Raw genomic sequence first — 20589 nt, 5'->3', positions numbered from 1 at the left:
GAATGGCTGTTGCAGTTATACTAATAACACTTTGGATATACGGGTAAAATAAAATATATTTCCAAAATTAATCTCACTGGATTCCACTTGCTTTTCTTAAAAAAAATATATAACTACCAGAAAATTTAAAAGCACATATATGTGTGCTTTTATAACCTCATATTTGCAAGTTGCTTTATATTTCTATTGCACTCATTGCTTTAGACCTTCCAATAATTCTTCTCAGCAGCCATCTTAATCCTGAGCTGCTAATCTTTAGTCTGCCCATGAAAATCCTAAATGAATAACAAAGTTGTTTTTTTTTTTTTTTTTTTTTCTTCTTGAGATGGAGTTTCACTCTCCACTGCCCAGGCTGGAGTGCAGTGGTGTGATCTCAGTTCACTGCAACCTCTGCCTCCTGGGTTCAAGCGATTTTCCTGCCTCAGCCTCCCAAGCAGCTGGGATTACAGGCATGTGCCACCACGCCCAGTTAATTTTGTGTTTTTAGTAGACATGGGGTTTTACCACATTGGTCAGGCTGGTCTCAAACTCCTGATCTCAGGAGATCCACCTACCTCAGCCTCCCAAAGTGCTGGGATTACAGGTGTGAGCCACTGCGCCCAGTCCTAAGTGAATAACGTTCTAAGGACACGTTTTCTGGTTCCCTTTTCTTAAAAGCAAGAAAGTAGAACAGGACAAGGTCTAGATGAGAGCTCTTTCTGTCAATTCAGAGTCTAGTTTATTCTTGCCAGATTGCGGCACCAACTGCAATACCAATAAAACATGGACACAATTCCCGGAAAGGAAGGGACCTAGGCCAAAGACAACTGGGAAGGTAAATTAGCAACATAAAAAACAAAACAAACCAAAACAAAAAGACACTCCAACACACGCCAAACCCTACAGAATAACTTCTGAAATTTATTCATAAATTTACATGACTTCCCTTATAGAATTTCATGACTTCCCTTAAAGAATTTCTTTAGTCCTTGTCTTCCCTTAGGGACAAGGTCATAAGAAATCTTTCTGAAGTGTAAGCTGCCTGAATCATCTTTCTAATCCACATTAACCATATCCTTTCCAGTAGTTCAGTGTCACTAATTGTGATTACGTGTTTGTGTGTGTGTGTGTGTAAATTAACAATGAAATGAAATTAACTCTGTAATCCCAGCACTTTGGGAGGCCGAGACGGGCGGATCACGAGGTCAGGAGATCGAGACCATCCTGGCTAACACGGTGAAACCCCGTCTCTACTAAAAAAAATACAAAAAAACTAGCCGGGCGAGGTGGCGGGCGTCTGTAGTCCCAGCTACTCGGGAGGCTGAGGCAGGAGAATGGCGTGAACCCGGGAGGCGGAGCTTGTAGTGAGCTGAGATCCGGCCACTGCACTCCAGCCTGGGCGACAGAGCGAGACTCCGTCTCAAAAAAAAAAAAAAAAAAAAAAGAAATTAACTGAGATTTATTTTCAAATATCCCTTCATTTGCTATAGATAGTTGAGTGACACATTGAACTTGTACAGTATCCTGCTACCTTGCCCCAAAGTCCGACAAAGCCTTGGTACAACCCTACTTGTTGGTAGGTGAAACCATTTACTCTTCTCACACACATACACATACACTCACAGTGAGACAGAGGTCCCCAACCCCTAGACCATTACCAGCCCGTGGCCTGTTAGGGACCAGGCCACATAGCAGGAGGTGAACGGCAGGGAAGTGAGCATTACCGCCTGAGCTCTGCCTCCTGTCAGATCAGTGGTGGCACCAGACTCTCATAGGAGTGCAAACCCTATTGTGAACTGTGCATGCAAGGGATCTAGGCTGCATGCTCCTTATGAGAATCTACCTAATGCCTGATGATCTGAGGTGGAACAGTTTCATCCCAAAACCATACCCCTAGTCTGGCCCGTGGAAAAATTGTCTTCCATGAAACCAGTCCCTGGTGCCAAAAAGGTTGGGGACCGTTGGAGTGAGAGGACTATTCCCAGAAAGTCCTTAACTCCACTTTGAACTTTCTCTGGACATGGCACAGAGAGATCTTCCCAAGCTCTGCAGGCCTTAGTGAGAAGACCCACATTCTGCTTTTCTTCTAAGACCTTGGGTTACCCTTACCTTGACTTGCTCGTTGGAGGTTACAGCACAGAAGACAATCTCTGTGAATCCTTGAGATGGGAACATACGGAAACAGATACCACCAATAACACGGCCATCTTTAATTAAAGCAAGGGTTTTGTGTTTCCTGAAAGAATAAGATTATGTCAAAGTTTTACCTATCCTAGTTATACAAGTATACTTTTTGGGGTGTTCCTTATTAACCAACTAAGAAAGAGGGGCATGTCCTAAGTTTCTATAGAAACTTCCTTCATGTAGCCCCTATCTCACTAGACTACCCTTTTATCTGAACTTTTTAGAGCAAGCTTGACTGCACAAGACGTCATCAGCACTCCCATCAGAACAAAGTACCAGTCACCTAAGAAGTGTCTGAGGTTTAAAATAGAGAACAGTGTATGTGCGGAGGTACTCTGGAACTGGCACATCCAGTGCCAAGGAGGGGTCAGGGGAGAGCAGGAAGTCATGGACAAACATGATACGTGTCTCTGAAGAGTTAAGTCCTACTCCAAAATATTACAGAAACATTATGAAAAAGAATTTAAAATATACATATACAATTTGTGAAACTTTGCATTATGGAATCCTTCTCTCTGTCTAAAGCATCACTCTGAATTGTCACAGGCATGGATCACAGTCCCCAGAGGCTACTGGGCTATATATGTTAAAATAAATTCAATTAGAGAAGTTTAGTTCTTTGGGGTTTTGTGGCTTTTTTTTTTTTTTTTTAAAGCAATGGATTTTCAAAGTTAACCTGTCTTATATCCCAGTAATTGCCCACAGACCTGGGCAATAATGGCACCTAGTTAAGATACCAAAACCAATATTTTGACTATGAAAAAAGTAGAACATCTTAGTGTTACATTCTCTCACTGCTATAAAGAATGAAGCACAGGATAGTCATCAGCGATGTAAAATACAAAGTTTCATTATCATTAACAAGAAAATCTGTAAATTGTTTAAAATTAATCTTAGCACTTTCAGACATGAAAATTAGCTTGGTGCAGCTCTGTATCCACAGCAAGACAGGAGCAGTGGTATTCGGTGGATGACTATGGCTGACTTTCACTATCTAAGTAGTTCCTCTTTCATTTAAAAAGGAAATAAGGAAGAAGGAACAGAAAGTACCACTTACGGGTCAAAGACCAGCCGTGTGATGTACTCTTTTGGCATTCGGGGCAGCTGGTGGGAGAAAACGTTCTGTAGGCCAACCAGCCACATGAGGATCTTCTTGTTTGGTTTCTGGTTGAGGGAATTGCCAACGACGTGAAATTCAATTACACCTCTGCGCTCTTCCAACCTTGCCGCCTCATCCCTGGCCGAGTGTGCTGACAGAAAATTGGTCTGAGATGCAAGAGACAGGAAAAAATTACACAGAGCTATTCTCTCAAGACAGTGGGGATGGGACACATCCAAGCTTCTCATCTGTGTTCTAATAAGATACACATTTGTGGATTTTCAGAGTCCTAAATTCACACATGTGTGCACACATACACACAGAGACATATATACATACAAGTTATGAAGACAAGACAGAAAAGGCAGGTAAAGCATTTTGAGAAATTGGAGTATTATATGTGTACATGGATGATATTCAGTGTAGATTAGGGGCCAGCAAAATTTTCTGTGAAGGGCCAGATAGAAAATATTTTAGACATTGTGAGCCATAAGGTCTTTGTCACAACTACTCCTTCATCTGCTATAATGCAAAAGCATCCACAGACAATATGTTAAAGAATGAGTGCAGTACTGTTCCAATAAAACTTTGTTTAAAAATACAGTAAGCAGACAAAATGTGGCCTGTGGGTTATTGTTTGCCAACCTCTGGCTTAAAGGAATCCTCTCCAGCTGAGCTTGAAGGACCCTTGAGATGACAGATTCAAATTCTCATTACAGGCCCAATAGTAGCACTCATGAATATACTCTTAACACTTCTTTTTAAAGAACAGGTTTTTTTCCAGACAATATCTGTTGACTTACACTCAACCATAGCTGGAAGCACAATCACGTGCCAGCACTTATGCTCCCCATCTTATTTAATCTGCCCAGTGGTTTGCAAGTAAATGCTCCACAAACAGCTCTTCAGGTAAGGAAGGCCCTAACTGGCGACACTTCATCTCATTAGTCCAGAACTGGCTATCCAGGTAACCAGGTGCCATGGTGGTCAATTTCAAGCTACCAACATATGGAACAACCAGCTCACAAAATTCCTAAAAATTTAACAATTTTCTTTGCATTCCAGTATAAGCCAGCTCCAGTACACTACTAAATATTAATATATCCAAAATATTTTGAAACATGTGATTGCATCCTGATGTCGTTTGAATGTGTGCCCCCTCCAAATTCATGCTGAAATGCAATCTCCAATGCTGGAGGTGCGGCCTAGCGGGAAGTCAGGGCAGATCCCTCATGAATGGCCATCAGGGCAGATCCCTCATGAATGGCCTAGCACCATGCCCTTGTTGATGAATGAGTTATTGCTCAGTTAGTTCATAGGAGATTTGGTGGTTTAAAGGGGTCTGGCTCCTCCTCCTCACTCTCTTGTTCCCTCTCTCACCATGTGATGTGCCTGCTCCCACTTCACCCTGCACCATTAGTAGAAGTTCCCTGAGGCCTCACCAGAAGCTAAGCAGATGCTGATGCCATTCTTGTACAGTCTGCAGAACTGTGAGCCAATTAAAGCTCTTTTCAAAAAAAATAAATTACCAAGTCTCAGGTATTTCTTTGTAGCAATGCAATAGACTAGTACAAATTCCCATTTGAGAGCTGAAAAAAACTAAACTCAGCTAATCTGCAATGTTACCCAATCCCTAAAAAAAACTATAGTCTTAAGCCCTCACAGACTGGATATCTAGAAGGAAATGGAAAGATCATTTTAGGAAAAGATTTTTCTATCACAACATTCTGGTTCTCTGAAGTATCCTCAATATCATAAAATAAATACTTAAGGAAACATGGCAAATTGAAAATTAACACTGTAATATAATCTCCAAGCCATTTCTTCATTTCCTGGAAGCTGTCAGAAATGTCTTAAGACAGGCATGTCTAAAGAAGTGTCATTGCTTTGCATGCCCTCAGATGCAAGGCAATGAGATGACAGAAGCACTTTTACCAAAAATGCCTTTACTTGAATCTAATCCTTAGTAAACAATCAAGAAATCCAAAAACAGGGACCTTATACAAAACTAGCGACCAAGACTCTTCACCAATGGCAGTGCTGCAAAAGACCAAAACAGGGCTGGGAGTTGTTTTAAAGGAGAATAAAGAAATGAAGAGAGAAGAATTCAATGCAATGCACAATCCCTAACTGATCCTTCAACAACAACAAAGGTTATAACGGACATCATCTAGATATATGGGAAATTTAAATACGATTTTATATTAAGCCAGAGGTCAGCAAACTTTTCAGTGAAAAGCCAGATAATAAATATTTCATACTTTGCAAGCCACACATTCTCCGTCTCAATTATTCAAATTTACAGTTGTAATGCAAAGACAGCTGCAGACAATATGTTTTAATAAAACTTTATTTGAAAAAACAGCCAGTGGACCAGATTTGGCTTGCAGGCTGTAATTCACCAACCCTGTATTAGAAAATATTGTAACCATGCTAAATTTTCTAACAGTAATGACTGCATTGTGGTTATGTAAGAGAATAGCTTCCTTATGAGATACAGTACATGCAAAAATTGTTAGGGGTGAAGTATTACGACATGTGTTTTTAATTCTGAAACGGTTCCAAATGGTTCATGGGAAGCAGGGAGAGAAAGAGAAAAGAGCATATGCGAAGGCGCAGGGAGAAAGAGAGAAAGCAAATGTGGCATAATGTTAACTGCTGAATCTAAGTGAAGAGTCTATGGATTTTTATCACAGCATTTTTGCAACATTTATGAGGGCTTGAAATTTTTCAGGATAAAAAGCTGGGAACGATGCCTTCAACTGTGAGATTATTAGTAAGTGGACCTGTGATGTGATATTCATCAAGGGGAATTACCTCTTGATCAGTTGTTCCTGCCCTCTCCACACTGACCACCAGGTTAAATGCAAACCAGGGTAGCATAACATGTTAACTCTCAGCATTAGCATCCCCACTTCTGACAGCTGGAGTGGCCAGGAGAGCAGAAGAGGTCTACCAGCTGGCTGCCCAGGTTTACCCTGCTGACCTCTGGTCCCAGCATTGCTGCAGGGTCCGTGATGGTAGACATAACCTCGTTGATTAATTCCATCGGAATATCCCCCATAACTCGGGGTCTCTTGGCCTCCTCCAGAACATGAGAATCAGTCATTTTCCTCTTTTCTCCTGTGATGATCAAAATAAAAGGCAAACAATGGGTGGTTCTAAACAAAAAACAAATAATACACGCTGCCTAATTTTCTAACAGCACTGATGGGTATGGAGGTCAATTCTATCCTTACCACCAGGGGAAGGGGTGACAAAGGAAGATAGGAAAGAGAAGGGACAAGCTCACAATAACTGCCAACCCAATTCATTCTGAATATTCTCTACTTTCTATGATGATGTTTAACTAGATACATGAAATATTAAGGTACATGTTTCTTCATCTGCAAATGCAAAGGGGTGATTCTAGCTATGGTTTGTTAGTACTATCTAATATAGTCTCTTCGAGGTCAGAGAACATGGTCCATATGACACCAAAGTGTCAAAATGTTTTGAAATTTGCCTTATGGCCTAAAATAAGATCAGTCTTTTGTAAATGTGTAGTGTCTTCTTGGAAAGAATGTGTATTTTCACATTTTGATCTCTATAACTCCATTAGCTCAAGTTTACTGATCATGTTGTATGGGCTTCCAGAGCCTTACTGGTATTTTTGTCTGACCTATGAATTACTCAGTTGTTTGTTTAAACACTCAACTGTTGGTTGATTTGATTATTTCTCCTTGAAGTCATGTTAATTCTGCACCCCCACCCCGCCACCCCCACTCCACCATATATGTATGGAAATCAGTTTGCATTAGGCTTTGGGCTTTATTGATTAGTTATTGCTATGTAATAAACCAACCCCAAATGCAGTCCTAAAACCATAATAACTTACTATCATAGCTCATTCATTTGGTGTGTTTACTGATGGGTGGCTGATTTCAACCAGTCTCATTCAATCTTGGCAGGCTTGCTCATGAGTCTACCCATTGATTGGAATCTCTGCTGGGCTTGGCTATACACACACACACACGTATGTATATGTATATGTATGTATATATATTATGTATATATGTCTAATATTATATATTTGAAATATACCATAAATTGTTTTATTTTTAATAAACAATGAATTTAATTTATTACAAAATGACACACTTCATCTTTTACAACGCTTTTTTGCCTTAAAATGATGCCTCACAAAGTGAGCACGGCCAGTAGCCTATCAAGTAGATGCAATCTCACCATTCCACACAATAGGAGAGGCCATGCAAAGGCAAAGAGAACTTTCTTCTACTTTCCTCATGAGATTGCATGGTAGTTTTTTTCTCCTTTCTATTCTCATGTTTGGTTTTTCCAGTTTTTTCCAGACATAACATGTATTTATTTTTACAAGTAAATTTTCTGAATTTTTAAGATGTCTAGATCTAATTTATTTCCTCACATGTGAATCCCACTGCTATCTCAATATAACATTCTCCACACAGCATTCTCACTATCTTTAGTTGAAAAGGAGCAGAACAATATAAAGCAACCTGACTGTAGAATATTCTTCCAGAAATATTACATATTATTTACTAAATGGCTTTTGTCGAGTTCTTTTTTTTACAATTCTTTTGTTGTTTGTTTTTGGAAACAAGTAACAATATTTTCAGACATTTGACCAATAAGTCCTCAAATTCCATGATTCTCTAAGAGTAATGCTGAAAACTATTTATTTCATGGCTGGGGTTTGTTAATTGATATGCCCCCCGCTTCTTACACTGCTAATGGTGTTTATGATTTTTTTTTAAATCTGAGGCTGAATCCAAGCTCACTGGTAGAGTTTCTGCATGGATTAGTGATATCTCCCTTGGAAGTGAAAGGGAATGGTGGCATATAATAAATATTTGGTACTTCTTATATTATAAGGTCCTCTTCTTTCCCTCTTTCACGGTACTTCTTTTATTTAACAATTTGGTAACATCCAAGATTTGTCTGATGTCAAGTCTGTGGACAGAAAAGCAACCTTCAAAACATTCTCTAACTGTGAAATACTTCTAGGATCAAGAGATATTTTTGCCCACGTGGCAGATTACATTAATGGCCAAATTATTTACCCTCCTGGTATCTACAGTCTTTGCCATGTGACTTTGCAGTGATTCCTACGAAAGGAATAGACTACCTTTTTCCACTTCTCTACCTCTCAACTCTGAGTTCAACTATATGACTTGCTTTGGACGACAGAATGAGGCAGAAGTCAGCAGGGCATGGTGGCTCACACCTGTAATCCCAGCACTTTGGAAGGCCGAGACAGGTGGATCACCTGAGGTCAGGAGTTTGAGACCAGCCTGACCAACATGGGAAAAACTTGTCTCCACTAAAAATACAAAAATTAGCCGGGCGTGGTGGTGGGCACCTGTGATCCCAGCTACTCAGGAGGCTGAGGCAGGAGAATCGCTTAAACCCAGGAGGCAGAGGTTGCAGTGAGCTGAGATCGCACCACTGCACTCCAGCCTGGGTGACAGTGTGAGACTCCATCTCAAATAAAAAGAAAAAAAAAAAAAGAATGTGGCAGAAGCAATGGTTTACAAGTTCCGAGCCTAGGCTTCAAGAGACTGTGTATTTCTTCCTGCCCTCTCTCTTCAGAAGAAGGACATGTTCCGGGTAGCCTAATAGTCCCAGGAAAATTATGAGAAATATGTAAAGCAGAGTTGCTTCAGCTTAAGTGCTCTAGCCAAGCCAAGCCCAAAACAGAGATTATAATCAATGGGTAATCTGCAAGCAAGCCTAGCCAAGATTGAGTGAGACTAGCTGAAATCAGCCAACTCTCAGGCAACACACCAAATGAGTGAGCTGTGACAATAAGTTATTACAGTTTTGTTTTTGTTTTTATTTGTTTTTGTTTTTGAGACGGAGTCTCACTTTGTTGCCCAGGCTGGAGTGCAGTGGCAAGATCTCTGCTCACTGCAAGCTCCACCTCCCGGGTTCACGCCATTCTCCTGCCTCAGCCTCCCGAGTAGCTGGGACTATAGATGCCCGCCACCACGCCCAGCTAATTTTTTGTATTTTCAGTAGAGACGGGGTTTCACCGTGTTAGTCAGGATGCTCTCGATCTCCTGACCTCGTGATCCACCCACCTCGGCCTCCCAAAGTGCTGGGATTATAGGCGTGAGCCACCACACCCAGCCAGTTATTACAGTTTTAAGATGGTAATAACTAACCAGTACAGCCAAAAGCCTAATACAAAGTGATTTCTGGCCATTAAAATCCTGGACATGCAGAAACTGTAGTTGGTTTAAGTCTACCTTTTGCACTCCTCAGGTAATAGAGCTCCTGGGGCAGGTCACAGCCCTGTCTTATCCCTCTTAAGAGCTTACCTGGGTTTGCCTCAAGTCCAGAAGAGGCTTTGCAGGCAGGACTGCTGCTCCCTGCATTTGACTGCTCAAGGGAAGATGAGGTTGGATTGTATGAAATTGTCCCAGCCACAGGAGGTGGACTGATAACTGCCCGGGCAAAAGGAGAAGAAGGTGTTAGATGACTGACTCCTTTCTTAGGCAACAAGAAACCAAGTGCAATGGGACTACCCCATTCCTGCCCAATGCCACAAAATAAGTCATCTTTAAAACATAAGCCAAAGGCATCAAAATAACAAAGACAGTAGGGATTAAAACTCATTAAACAGAACAAGGATATCTGAGTCCATATTGATAAAATAATAAATGAATAAATAAATAAATAAGTGGAGATGAGGAAAGCTCAAGAATACCAACAAAGAAATAAGGAAGCAATGGTGGAAGTTAGTAAAAAAAAAAAAAAATCAGTATTTGGCAGCCACCATATGATAACTGATTTGAGGAAGATCATGTGTGTAGGCTAAACCTGGTGAGTATAATTTTGATGAAGACAAGATATTTATACAGTCTTAAAATATCTCCCCACAAAAGTACTTCTTTTTATTAAAAAGGAAAGGTAGTAATACTGCAGTGGAGAAAGCCGGTGACCACCACCAGAACCATGTGATCAAACTTAATACCAACAATGATGGGACAAGCCAACATCATATGCCTCCTGATGCAATGGAAAATTTGCAATAAACCACATTATTGAGACAAGAGGCAAAAACAGAAGACAGCATAGAGCTTAGATAACAATACTACATCAACGTTAAATTTGCTGACAGAAAACTATAGTTTTTACGTTAGAGAATATATGAGAGACATCAAAATTACTAAAGGTGCATGATGTTTGTAACTTTCAATTAATTTAGGAGAAAAAAATATATATAATATATATTTTCAAAAATATATATATTTTTCAAAATATATATAATATATTTTTTCAAAAATATATATATTACATATTTGGATATTATATATTTTTAAGAACATATTATATATAGCTTTTTATATAAAAAATATATATTTTTAAAAGTATATATTATATATATAGCTTTTTTTTTTTTTTTTTGAGACAAAGTTTCACTCTCGTCGCCCAGGCTGGAGTGCAGTGGTGCGATCTCAGCTCACTGCAACCTTCTCTGCCTCCCCGGTTCAAGCTATTCTCCTGCCTCAGCCTCCCGAGTAGCTGAGATTACAGGCGCCTACCACCACTCCCGGCTAATTTTTTGTATTTTTAGTAGAGATGAGGTTTTCCCATGTTGAGCAGGCTGGTCTCAAACTCCTGACCTCAGGTGATCCGCCCACCTCGGCCTCCTAAAGTGCTGAGATTACAGGCATGAGCCACCACACCTGGCCTATATGTCACTCTCTTTCTCTTTCTTTTTTTCCTCTCTCTCTACTCCTCCCCTAAGTTTTATATATACATAAACACACACATACACACAAACACACACAAATTTACGAGAAAATATATATACCTATATATAAATAATATATAATATATATTTACGTATGTGAATATTTGTATATTATATAAATAAAAATATATATCTTATATATTTAATTTTTTCTCCTAAATTATATATATATATGTAAATAACTTAGGGGAAGAGTAGAGAGAGAATAAAAGAGAAAAAGAAGGGATAGAGAAAGGGTAATAATAAAGCAAGGATGGCAAAATGTTAACAATTGGTTTATAACCGGGTAAAGGATATAAAATATACAGGATTTCTTTGTCCTCTTCTTGTAACTCTACTGTGAGTTTGATAGTATTTCCAAACAAAAAGGGTTTTTATGTTTCTGTTTTTTAGAAAAGGCCATTGTAGGCCGGGTGCAGTGGCTCACGCCTATAATCCCAGCACTTTGGGAGGCCGAGGCAGGCGGATCACGAGGTCAGGAGATGGAGAGCATCCTGGCTAATATGGTAAAACCCCGCCTCTACGAAAAATACAAAAAACAGCCGGTCTGGTGGCAGGCATCTGTAGTCCCAGCTACTCGGGAGGCTGAGGCAGGAGAATGGCGTGAACCCGGGAGGCGGAGCTTGCAGTGAGCAGAGATGGTGCCACTGTACTCCAGCCTGGGCGACAGAGTGAGACTCCATCACAGGAAAAAAAAAAAAAAAAAAAAAAGCCTTACAGAGTAGAATGCTGCTTTGCTAGCTGTGTTGCTGACTAGTGGCTGATGAGGTGAGAGGTGACAAGGGGTATAGACATTCTCAAAAACACTAGTCACACACAAGACACAGCATGGCAGTACAGACAATTGTCAGAGAGAATATTCATCTAACTTTCAACACAGTCACAATTCAGTCAACAAGGACATTCCGAGCAGCCAAGAAGGCAATAAAATAAGTAAAGGCCGAGACGGGCGGATCACGAGGTCAGGAGATAGAGACCATCCTGGCTAACCCGGTGAAATCCCGTCTCTACTAAAAAATACAAAAAACTAGCCGGGCAAGGTGGCAGGCGCCTGTAGTCCCAGCTACTCGGGAGGCTGAGGCAGGAGAATGGCGTAAACCCGGGAGGCGGAGCTTGCAGTGAGCTGAGATCCGGCCACTGCACTCCAGCCTGGGCGACAGAGCGAGACTCCGTCTCAAAAAAAAAAAAAAAAAAAATAAGTAAACCAAGTAAGAGAGATACCAACCCATAGCACTTCTAACTGAATAGCTAGTGGTTTGTCAAAAATCAGAATATACTAAAGTGCCATGCTCTATGTTTTTTTCTCCCAATATATATAGGCCTTCTGAATTTCAAAGCATACTGGAGTGATTCTGAACAAAGAGAAAGCTCTGGTGATTCAGAAGACATCTGAGTATCTTGTAAAATTTCAGATCCATCCTTATGAATGTCATTTATCACAGTTGCATCGACGCACAGACATGCTAATTAAGTAGATGATTACACTCTTCTTTTCCCCCAAGAGAACACATTGCAATTACAGTAGAACAAGAGAAGACAGCCCGCTTCTGACGGCTTCAGGTAATACTAAAGTGTACAATCCAACTTAACCTGGTGACAACCTTAGCCACAGAAAAAAGAATAAAATTTCCATACGGTCACAGACAACAACCTCTTCCTTCTCCATCCTGTACTATGACAGATAACAATGTGGCTGGAAGTTGAGCAGATTGGAGAATTTTGAGCAAACAAGGGTAAAGGGGAGTTTTCACATACAGAGAAATCCTCTCCACAGACCCACCAAAGGAGAACTATACTGATCCTGCTGAATAACTTTGGTCCCCCACTGCCTGAGGGAGGAAACTGTTCTTCACTCATTCCTTCCACAAGTGTATGCTGTATATTGGCAGCACACACCAAGATGGTGTGATGTAGTGGTTAGAGTTCTGGCTCTCTTACTACAGTGTAATATTTAGGAATTAAATACGGATGTGAAACCCAGTTCCGTCATTTACAAGGTCTATCTTGGGCAATTTGTTGCTCCTCCTTGAGCTTCTATTTCCTCAACTATGTAAAGGAGATCATAATTCCAACCTCCCAGGGTTTGTGAAAAGGCTTAAAGATACCAACGAAGCTTCTTAGCCAAGCACTTAATAAATGTATCAATTATTGCGACAAAACTGGGTCTCTGACCATCAAAAAGCTGCATCCACAAGAGATAAAAGACATACAGAAAAAATGGGGCTAGGATAATATGAGGTGAGTATTGTCTAACACAGTCATTCTCAAATGTCGCTGCACATTAAAATTACCTGGGGTTTTTTTAAAAGTTCCAATGTCCAGGCCACACCCCAGGACAATAATCTCACACTCTCTTGGAATGGCACTCAGAAATCAGTATACAGTGCATTTTAAATTCCATGGGTGATTCCATTGTGCAGTCATGTTTGAGAACCAAGGATAGGATATATTCAAGGCTCTGTGAAAGTCTGGAAGAAAAGAGATCCAGTCCTTGCTAGAAGGGATGGGAGAACTTAGGAAAGAGTTTGCAGAAGAAATGTCATTTGAAAGTTAGGTGAAATCAAATCAAAGGTAAAGTGAATAGCACAGGTACAGAGGGAGCAATGCAAAGGATATGTCCAGTAACCACAGAAAACATGTCTACTAAATGCTGATTGCTCAACTGTAGAAGAAACATGTAATAGGCACAGACAGGCCCCAAAGCACTACAGGTTTTGGATCAGAGATACATGAAATTATGACCTCAGGTTATAAAAAAGAAAAAAAAAGGACACAAATATGTTTTTGACATGTTTTTGGTAATGAGCTCAAACAAAAAGAGTATGATTCAAATAAAATTCCTCATTCACTAGTACTTTGGTTTGTAGGGATTTAGTTATATTTACACCTAAACTTGAGCTCTAGATGAAAACCTTTTTCAAAAATCACCTCTCAAATGCATTATGCTGAGTTAAAGTTATTAGTCTCAAAAAGTTGTCTACTATATGATTCCACTCCTGTGACTTTCTGGAAAAGGCAAAACTATAAGAACAAAAAAACAGATCACTAGTTGCCAGAGCTCGAGGTAGGACTACGAATGCACTACAGAGAGGTACAAGGGAATCTGTCTGGAAGGAGGCCACTGTTCTGTATTTTGATGGCAGTGGTAATTACTCAAATATATGTGTTTGTCAAAACATAGCACGGTAAAAAGAGTACATTTTACTACATATAAATTTTACTTCAATTTTGTTTTTAAAGCAAGAATAAATCTTTTTTTCTTTGCTGGAGGCATTAGAGGCAATACTCACAAGCCCCCATATTACACATTGACCTAGAGCACTACAAAAAAAACTCTTGACATCAAAATTTTGCATCCTGTCTTTCCCCATAGCCAGATATAAACTGTTTCGGCATTTCTTGCCAAACTTCTCCATGGAGTCTTCCTAGTGTCAAAGGCAGGAATTCAGATCCTCTTTCTGGGATCACTGTGACTCCAGAAGGCACCTGTCTTCCTTCCTCACAAAATGCCAACTGATGCCACTGGCTGATTTCAGCAATAGCAAGGATGCCCTGCTCCCACAGGGAAGTAGTTCACATCCTGAGACTGAGACTCAAGACTGCCATTCTCACTCGCTATCCACCATTATACCTGGTGGTAACTTGATGTACAAAACAGATACCATAGATGAAGAGGTCAGACGGAGACTTGATTCCTAGGTGTGTCTAGCCATCAACTGAGACTATAATTGGGTTTGGAAAGAGCCAACATTTGACTATAGAGCTAAGCTCATTTGACTATAGAGCTAAGTATAAGTTGTAGTTCACTGCAACTTACACGTCAGGTTGGCCTTCCTGGTTGTTCTCTGATTTATGTAAAAGGAAACTTACCTGTTTGGATGCCTAGCTGGCTGGTTCTGGACGAGGCTGAGAGAAAATCCTGATCCCAGATGGGAGAGTTTTGACTATAAACTTCTTCTTCTAGCATGGACAGAAATCTAGACACAAGAGTAATAGCAATAAGATTTAAAAAACAAAAAAACAAAAAAACTACTGTAAGGACAACAGCCCTAATAATCTGTGGCAATCACCTTAACATCAGTGTCTCAAACCTTCAATCAGAAATATAATGGAGGATTACAACCGAAATTACAATTTAGTTGGGCAGCCCTGGTATATACAAATACAGAAATGCATTTATACAAATGTTTACTCTTTTGACCCTGCATAGTTTAACACAACATAGGATACAGACACATGAATTACATCAGTAGAAATTCATTAATCTTCCTCAGTGAATCTCAGAGCATGATTTCAGCCCTCCATATAGCTGCATTGTCACTGTCATTACCTTCACAAAAGTTACTAATATTTATTGAGTGCTTACTTTGTGCCTGCACTGCTCTAAGAACTTCTTACTGAATCCTCACATCAACTCTATGAGTTATATTTTCTATTTTTATTTGTCACCCACATGTATAGCTCTTACTACATGATAGGCAGTGGTGTAAGTGGTTGATGTATACTAACTCACTTGATCTTTTTAACAACCCTATGAGATAAAATTCATACTCATTTCACAGATGAAGAAAGTAGGGCACAGAGAAGTTAAATAACTGGATCAAATTCCTGCAACTAGTAAATGGCAGGATCAGGATTGGAACCAGTAACTAATTCATTACTACGCTAACTTTAAACCAAATGGATCTCAAGTTTTGGCAACCCATAGAAATCATCTGGAAACCTTATTAGAAATACAGATGCTTATCAAAATAGGGCAGGTGATTTTAAAAACTTAAAAATTAAAAGAGAAAAAAAGAAAAAAGAAATACAGATACCTAAGTCCCTCTGAGGCTTACTGAATTTTTTTTCGTCAATAAGTGGGGGGAAAACAGAAATATCTAAAAGCACTAAAAATAGTTCAGGGTGGTGAAGCTATCAGTGGTCTTCTTCATTTTTTCCCCTGGACCAAATTTTCTTCACTTTTAGAATGAAATATAGATACAAAAACTTAAAAAAAACTTTGTAATTAGGTGAATGGGGAAAGAGGCACATGTTAAAGCCAAGTGGGAAAAAAGGCAGCACATATGAAGAATACGAAGACAAGAATGTAAGCCCTGAAAATGCATCTGAGAATTGCAGAGACCTCCCTGGGTGCTGGGAAGCCGGTCCCAGCTCTAACGCTGAAACAGTGCCCAAGACTCAAATAATACCTCAGGTTTCAACATGTGTGGTTCTGCTGCCAAAACTGTAGGTACAAATCCCCAATAGCCTTAAATGTTGTCATATTCGGTGGAAAGGGATTTAAAAGGAGAAGTGGGTGGTAGTTTTACCCCACCATTAGTAACAGAGAAGAAAAGAAGGCAGCATGGATGTTTTAGCTCTTAGCATAAGCATGCCAGAACTATGGGCTGAGGGAACAAAACACACTATAATTAGCAAATATCTGCAAGAAGCAAAAAATGAATTTGTTATGGGAAAAATGTTATTATGCAAAGTAACTAAAATTTCTCTTTAAATACCACAACAGGTGTTGGGAAGGGAGGAGTCTTCTTTGTCCCCTGACTCAGAGACAGAATGACAGCTATCACCTGAAAACATAAAATGCTGCTTATATAGCAAATGTAATAGATACATAAGTAAGAAAACTGCTTCAGTCTCTAAGGAAAGGAGCTTACGTCAGTTAAAAGACACTGAAATACATGAGTGTGCCCTAATTTCATAACCCGTTTTGGGAGCAACATCCAAACTGCAGTTTAAGTGCTTCAGAATCTCCCTCCACAGAGGACAACAAAATGTCCATGTCATGACTTAGTCTCATGTACTGGTTCTCTAAAGAAAATTTTGACAATCAGGTTGCTGAAACATATGTGCAAATATTAGGTGTTCCGCCAAAGCCCATCAGAATTACTCATGACATCTATCTAAGGTTTAGGATTTGGGTTAAAACGCCATGGAATCTTCAGTCAATTTCTCTCAGAAAACCATTTTGGTTTTTTGTTGTTTTGTTGTTTTTGTTATTTTGTTGTTTTTGTTGTTGTTTTGAACCTAACTTATTGCTATGAATTAAAACTCTATCTTTAGTGAGACAAAAATTCTGTAATCTAATAATACTATCTCAATAATAAAAATCTAGTTTCTCAAACAAAACAGGGTTTCATCAATCTTTCACCAAAGAATACTTCCTCTCAAATTCTATTCTCTACATCAGCAGTTCAGAATGGTGTAGGGAAGGAAGGCTATATCATACCTAGCCAGCCTTTTCAAATTACGCCTTTTGCCTTCCTGACCAAATGCTGATCTAGGCAGAATGACAACCACAAAATGAACTGTCTCATTCATTTCTCACTGTTACTGCTCCATGAGAAGTCATCAACTGCACCCTTGGCCTATCTCACCAGCATCCAACCTCTTAGCTTAAATTTTTGGTTCTTAGCATTAAAAATACATTTCCAAGGCCAATGGTGCAGCACCGCAACTTTCTATTGCTTTGAAGCATTTCCTTCCCTTTAAAATATTTAAATGATTATTTATGCTTTGGAGCTCTGACAGGTGCAAGAAGCACCAAAGTATGCATATTCTACAAGAAATTTAGTATAGAGGTTCAAAGGTCATGCTGAAGGAGGTCTCTGTTCCTCTTCATCCCTGCTTTTGCAGTCTAGTTTCCAAAGAGTGGGGGCAAGTCTACTATAGCTGAGGCAGGGATGGTTCACCAGTGCTTAGAAAAAGTTGGAGAAATTGAATGGAAAAAAAAAAACCACTTGACTACTTTTGCACCATTTCTGAGTGGCTGGAAAATGTACCTAAACATTCTCCCTCATCTTTCTAGAGCTTCCTGGCCGCTGAATATACAAAAGAAAGCACTGCCCCATTCTATAAGAGTCAGAGACAATGACTCAGGTAGGATGAGGAGGGGATAAGGGAGCAATGACGGCAGTCAACCCAAAGTCAGGCTAATAAATGGACTGGAAAATACCCAAGAAGATTCACAAAGGGAACTGAGGGACTTTTCTCCCTCCCCCTTGGAATGCTTTTTCTTTTTTTTTTGAGACGGAGTCTCGCTCTGTCGCCCAGGCTGGAGTGCAGTGGCCGGATCTCAGCTCACTGCAAGTTCCGCCTCCCGGGTTCACGCCATTCTCCTGCCTCAGCCTCCCAAGTAGCTGGGATTACAGGCGTCCACCACCTCACCTGGCTAGTTTTTTGTATTTTTTTTTAGTAGAGACAGGGTTTCACCGTGTTAGCCAGGATGGTCTCTATCTCCTGACCTCATGATCCGCCCGTCTCGGCCTCCCAAAGTGCTGGGATTACAGGCTTGAGCCACCACGCCTGGCCTGGAATGCTTTTTCTATCATTCCTGATCTTGTTATTTATGCAGGCTTTGGCATTGTATTTAGCAACCTCGAGCTCTAGGATCAAACAAAGACCAGCAAAAACTCTCCCTTACTTTGGGAAATGGGTGAGTATTAGAGTTCGTTTTTCAAGAGGCAGTTTATCTTTTTCCTGTCTTGCTTGTTCCAGGAGTTGTCGCCTCATAACGGTGAAGACCGAGCGAAGCAATGTTCTCCCAAACACCTGTGTGGTTTCGTACCGAGGTAGACTGTCGCAGAACTGTGGCACGTTGCAGTAACACAGCCACCTGCGACAAGAGAAGTCAAGCACCATCAATATCCTGTAAACCCCCAGGACATCAGAAATATCCAATTATGTTTATCTCGTACTATTAACCATAGCAGGAAAAAAACTAGGCCTACAATAAGAAGCAACAATATCCCTACCAGCTAGTGAAACTTGGGAATTAGCTTGCCTTTACACCACCATTTGTGTCTAATTCTGTTAAAGTCAACTTATTCTGCAGCATCACACAGTGAGTCCTGGAGTCAAACAGCCCCTGGGATCAAATTTCTGCTGTGCCACTTAACTAGCTGCATAACTTTGAAAATTTAATTATGCTATTTAGCCTCTCTTTCCTTACCTGTAAAATGGGGACAACAAAAATACCTACCTCATTGGGTTCTTGTTAGCATTAAATGAAATACTGTATATAAAAGGCATAGTATAACTGGAGTTACTGGCACACTAATGGTAGTTTAAATAAAAGAAAAAGTTAAAGGAGAAGCTGAGGAAGTCTCTTCTGTGAAAGAATCAGAATTAACCACCTAGTCCTCTGAGGAAAATGTTAAGATTTATTTAAAAAGCCTACACAGCACTTATCAGAGGTTTGGTGGGAAGACAACGATCTCCAGTACTGTTTAAAACTCAGTCAAAAATGTAGGAAGTATTAAGCTTCTACCATCTGTCACCTAGGTACATTTTTCTCAGACTCAAAGTCAAAAATGCACCTCAGCATCACTGCACGATGCTGGAGGAGGACCAGACCAGAGGGAAGCCAGGAGTTTTCTTGAGATCTGACCACAGTTCCAGGGTACACTGACAACAGAGGTCATCTAATTTAGAAAGTGCATTCAGCCAACATACAGTGGAGAGTAAAAGTCTATTCAAAAATAAATCTCTTTCTTTTTCTCTTTTTTTTTTCGAGACAGGGTCTCACTGTGTCACCCAGGCTGGAGTGCAGTGGTACAATCTCGGCTCACTGCAACCTCCACCTCCTGGGCTCAAGTTGACCCTCCTACCTTGGCCTGCCGAACAGCTGGGGCCACAGGCATGCACCACCACACATGGCTAATTTTTTTGTATTTTTTGTAAAGACGGGGTTTCACCATGTTGCCCAGGCTTGTCTCGAACTCCTGGACTAAAGAGATCCACCCACCTTGGCTTCCCAAAGTGCTGGGATTATAGGCATGAGCTACCACACTCAGCCAACGGTATTTTTTTTTTTTTTTAATCTCCTAGAAGTGGAAGATGTGAATTTCCCAGGACCCAGCAACATAAATGTAACAGTGGTAGGCATGGAGGGTGGCATCAAACGAGGAAAAGGTCAAAAAGCGTTATTCCACAGATTCTTATTCCTCGAGAGCAGACCCAAATCACCCTCTTCTAGAAAAGGACTGCCTTCCAAAAATCAAACCTCTCCTCTCTATGTGCTTTCCTGTTCTCCTTTAAAACGGGAGACAGCTCTCTAACGTGCCCAAGCTGCTACAAAAAGCTCCCGATGAACTTTAAGCCCTTTAATGAAGAGAGGAATAATATTATTCATGCTTCTGACATTTTTTAAAAAATCTTATTCTGTATTATAAAATGTTTTGCCTGTATGTGTGCTGGTGGTGGAAATGGTGGTGGCTGTCGCAGTGGTTCAAACACCTTTGGAGAAAATGCTTTCATTAGTCTTAGTTCGTCTGCCTACATTCAAAAATAACCTAAAACTTCCGCTACTATTTCTATTTCTTCTCTCAACTTTTTTCCTTTAATAATTTACCCCCCAAATGTCGTTTATGTTTACAATACTGAAATGGGTACCTCAAGTGTTAATGTTGTCTCTTGTCTGAAAGAGTGATCTTGGTAGCAGAAAAAAACTAGAAAGTACATTTGTTTTGTAATTCATAAGGTGCTTCATATAGAAATTCATTGCTTTCAAAGCCAATTCTTTGCTAGATGTTAGTCTGTGGCCACT

The 20589-nt window shown here is 40.1% G+C and overlaps 1 protein-coding gene across 3 annotated transcripts in view; it reads right to left on the bottom strand.

Moving 5' to 3' along the window:
- KAT2B (lysine acetyltransferase 2B) overlaps nucleotides 1–20589 on the bottom strand; it is a 118644-nt gene that overhangs the window by 26103 nt on the left and 71952 nt on the right. For all 3 annotated transcript variants that reach the window (XM_033212776.1, XM_033212777.1, XM_033212778.1), the window contains exons 6-11: nucleotides 18466–18657; nucleotides 14913–15019; nucleotides 9604–9729; nucleotides 6249–6385; nucleotides 3221–3429; nucleotides 2089–2215 (exon numbers count right to left, since the gene is read on the bottom strand). In XM_033212776.1, coding sequence (XP_033068667.1) covers nucleotides 2089–2215; nucleotides 3221–3429; nucleotides 6249–6385; nucleotides 9604–9729; nucleotides 14913–15019; nucleotides 18466–18657 — 898 coding nt within the window. The remainder of the gene's footprint in view (nucleotides 1–2088; nucleotides 2216–3220; nucleotides 3430–6248; nucleotides 6386–9603; nucleotides 9730–14912; nucleotides 15020–18465; nucleotides 18658–20589) is intronic.

Source organism: Trachypithecus francoisi, unplaced genomic scaffold (assembly GCF_009764315.1).
Source record: "Trachypithecus francoisi isolate TF-2019V2 unplaced genomic scaffold, Tfra_2.0 Lachesis_group0, whole genome shotgun sequence".
NCBI lineage: Eukaryota > Metazoa > Chordata > Mammalia > Primates > Cercopithecidae > Trachypithecus > Trachypithecus francoisi.
This window is presented reverse-complemented; position numbering and strand designations above follow the sequence as displayed.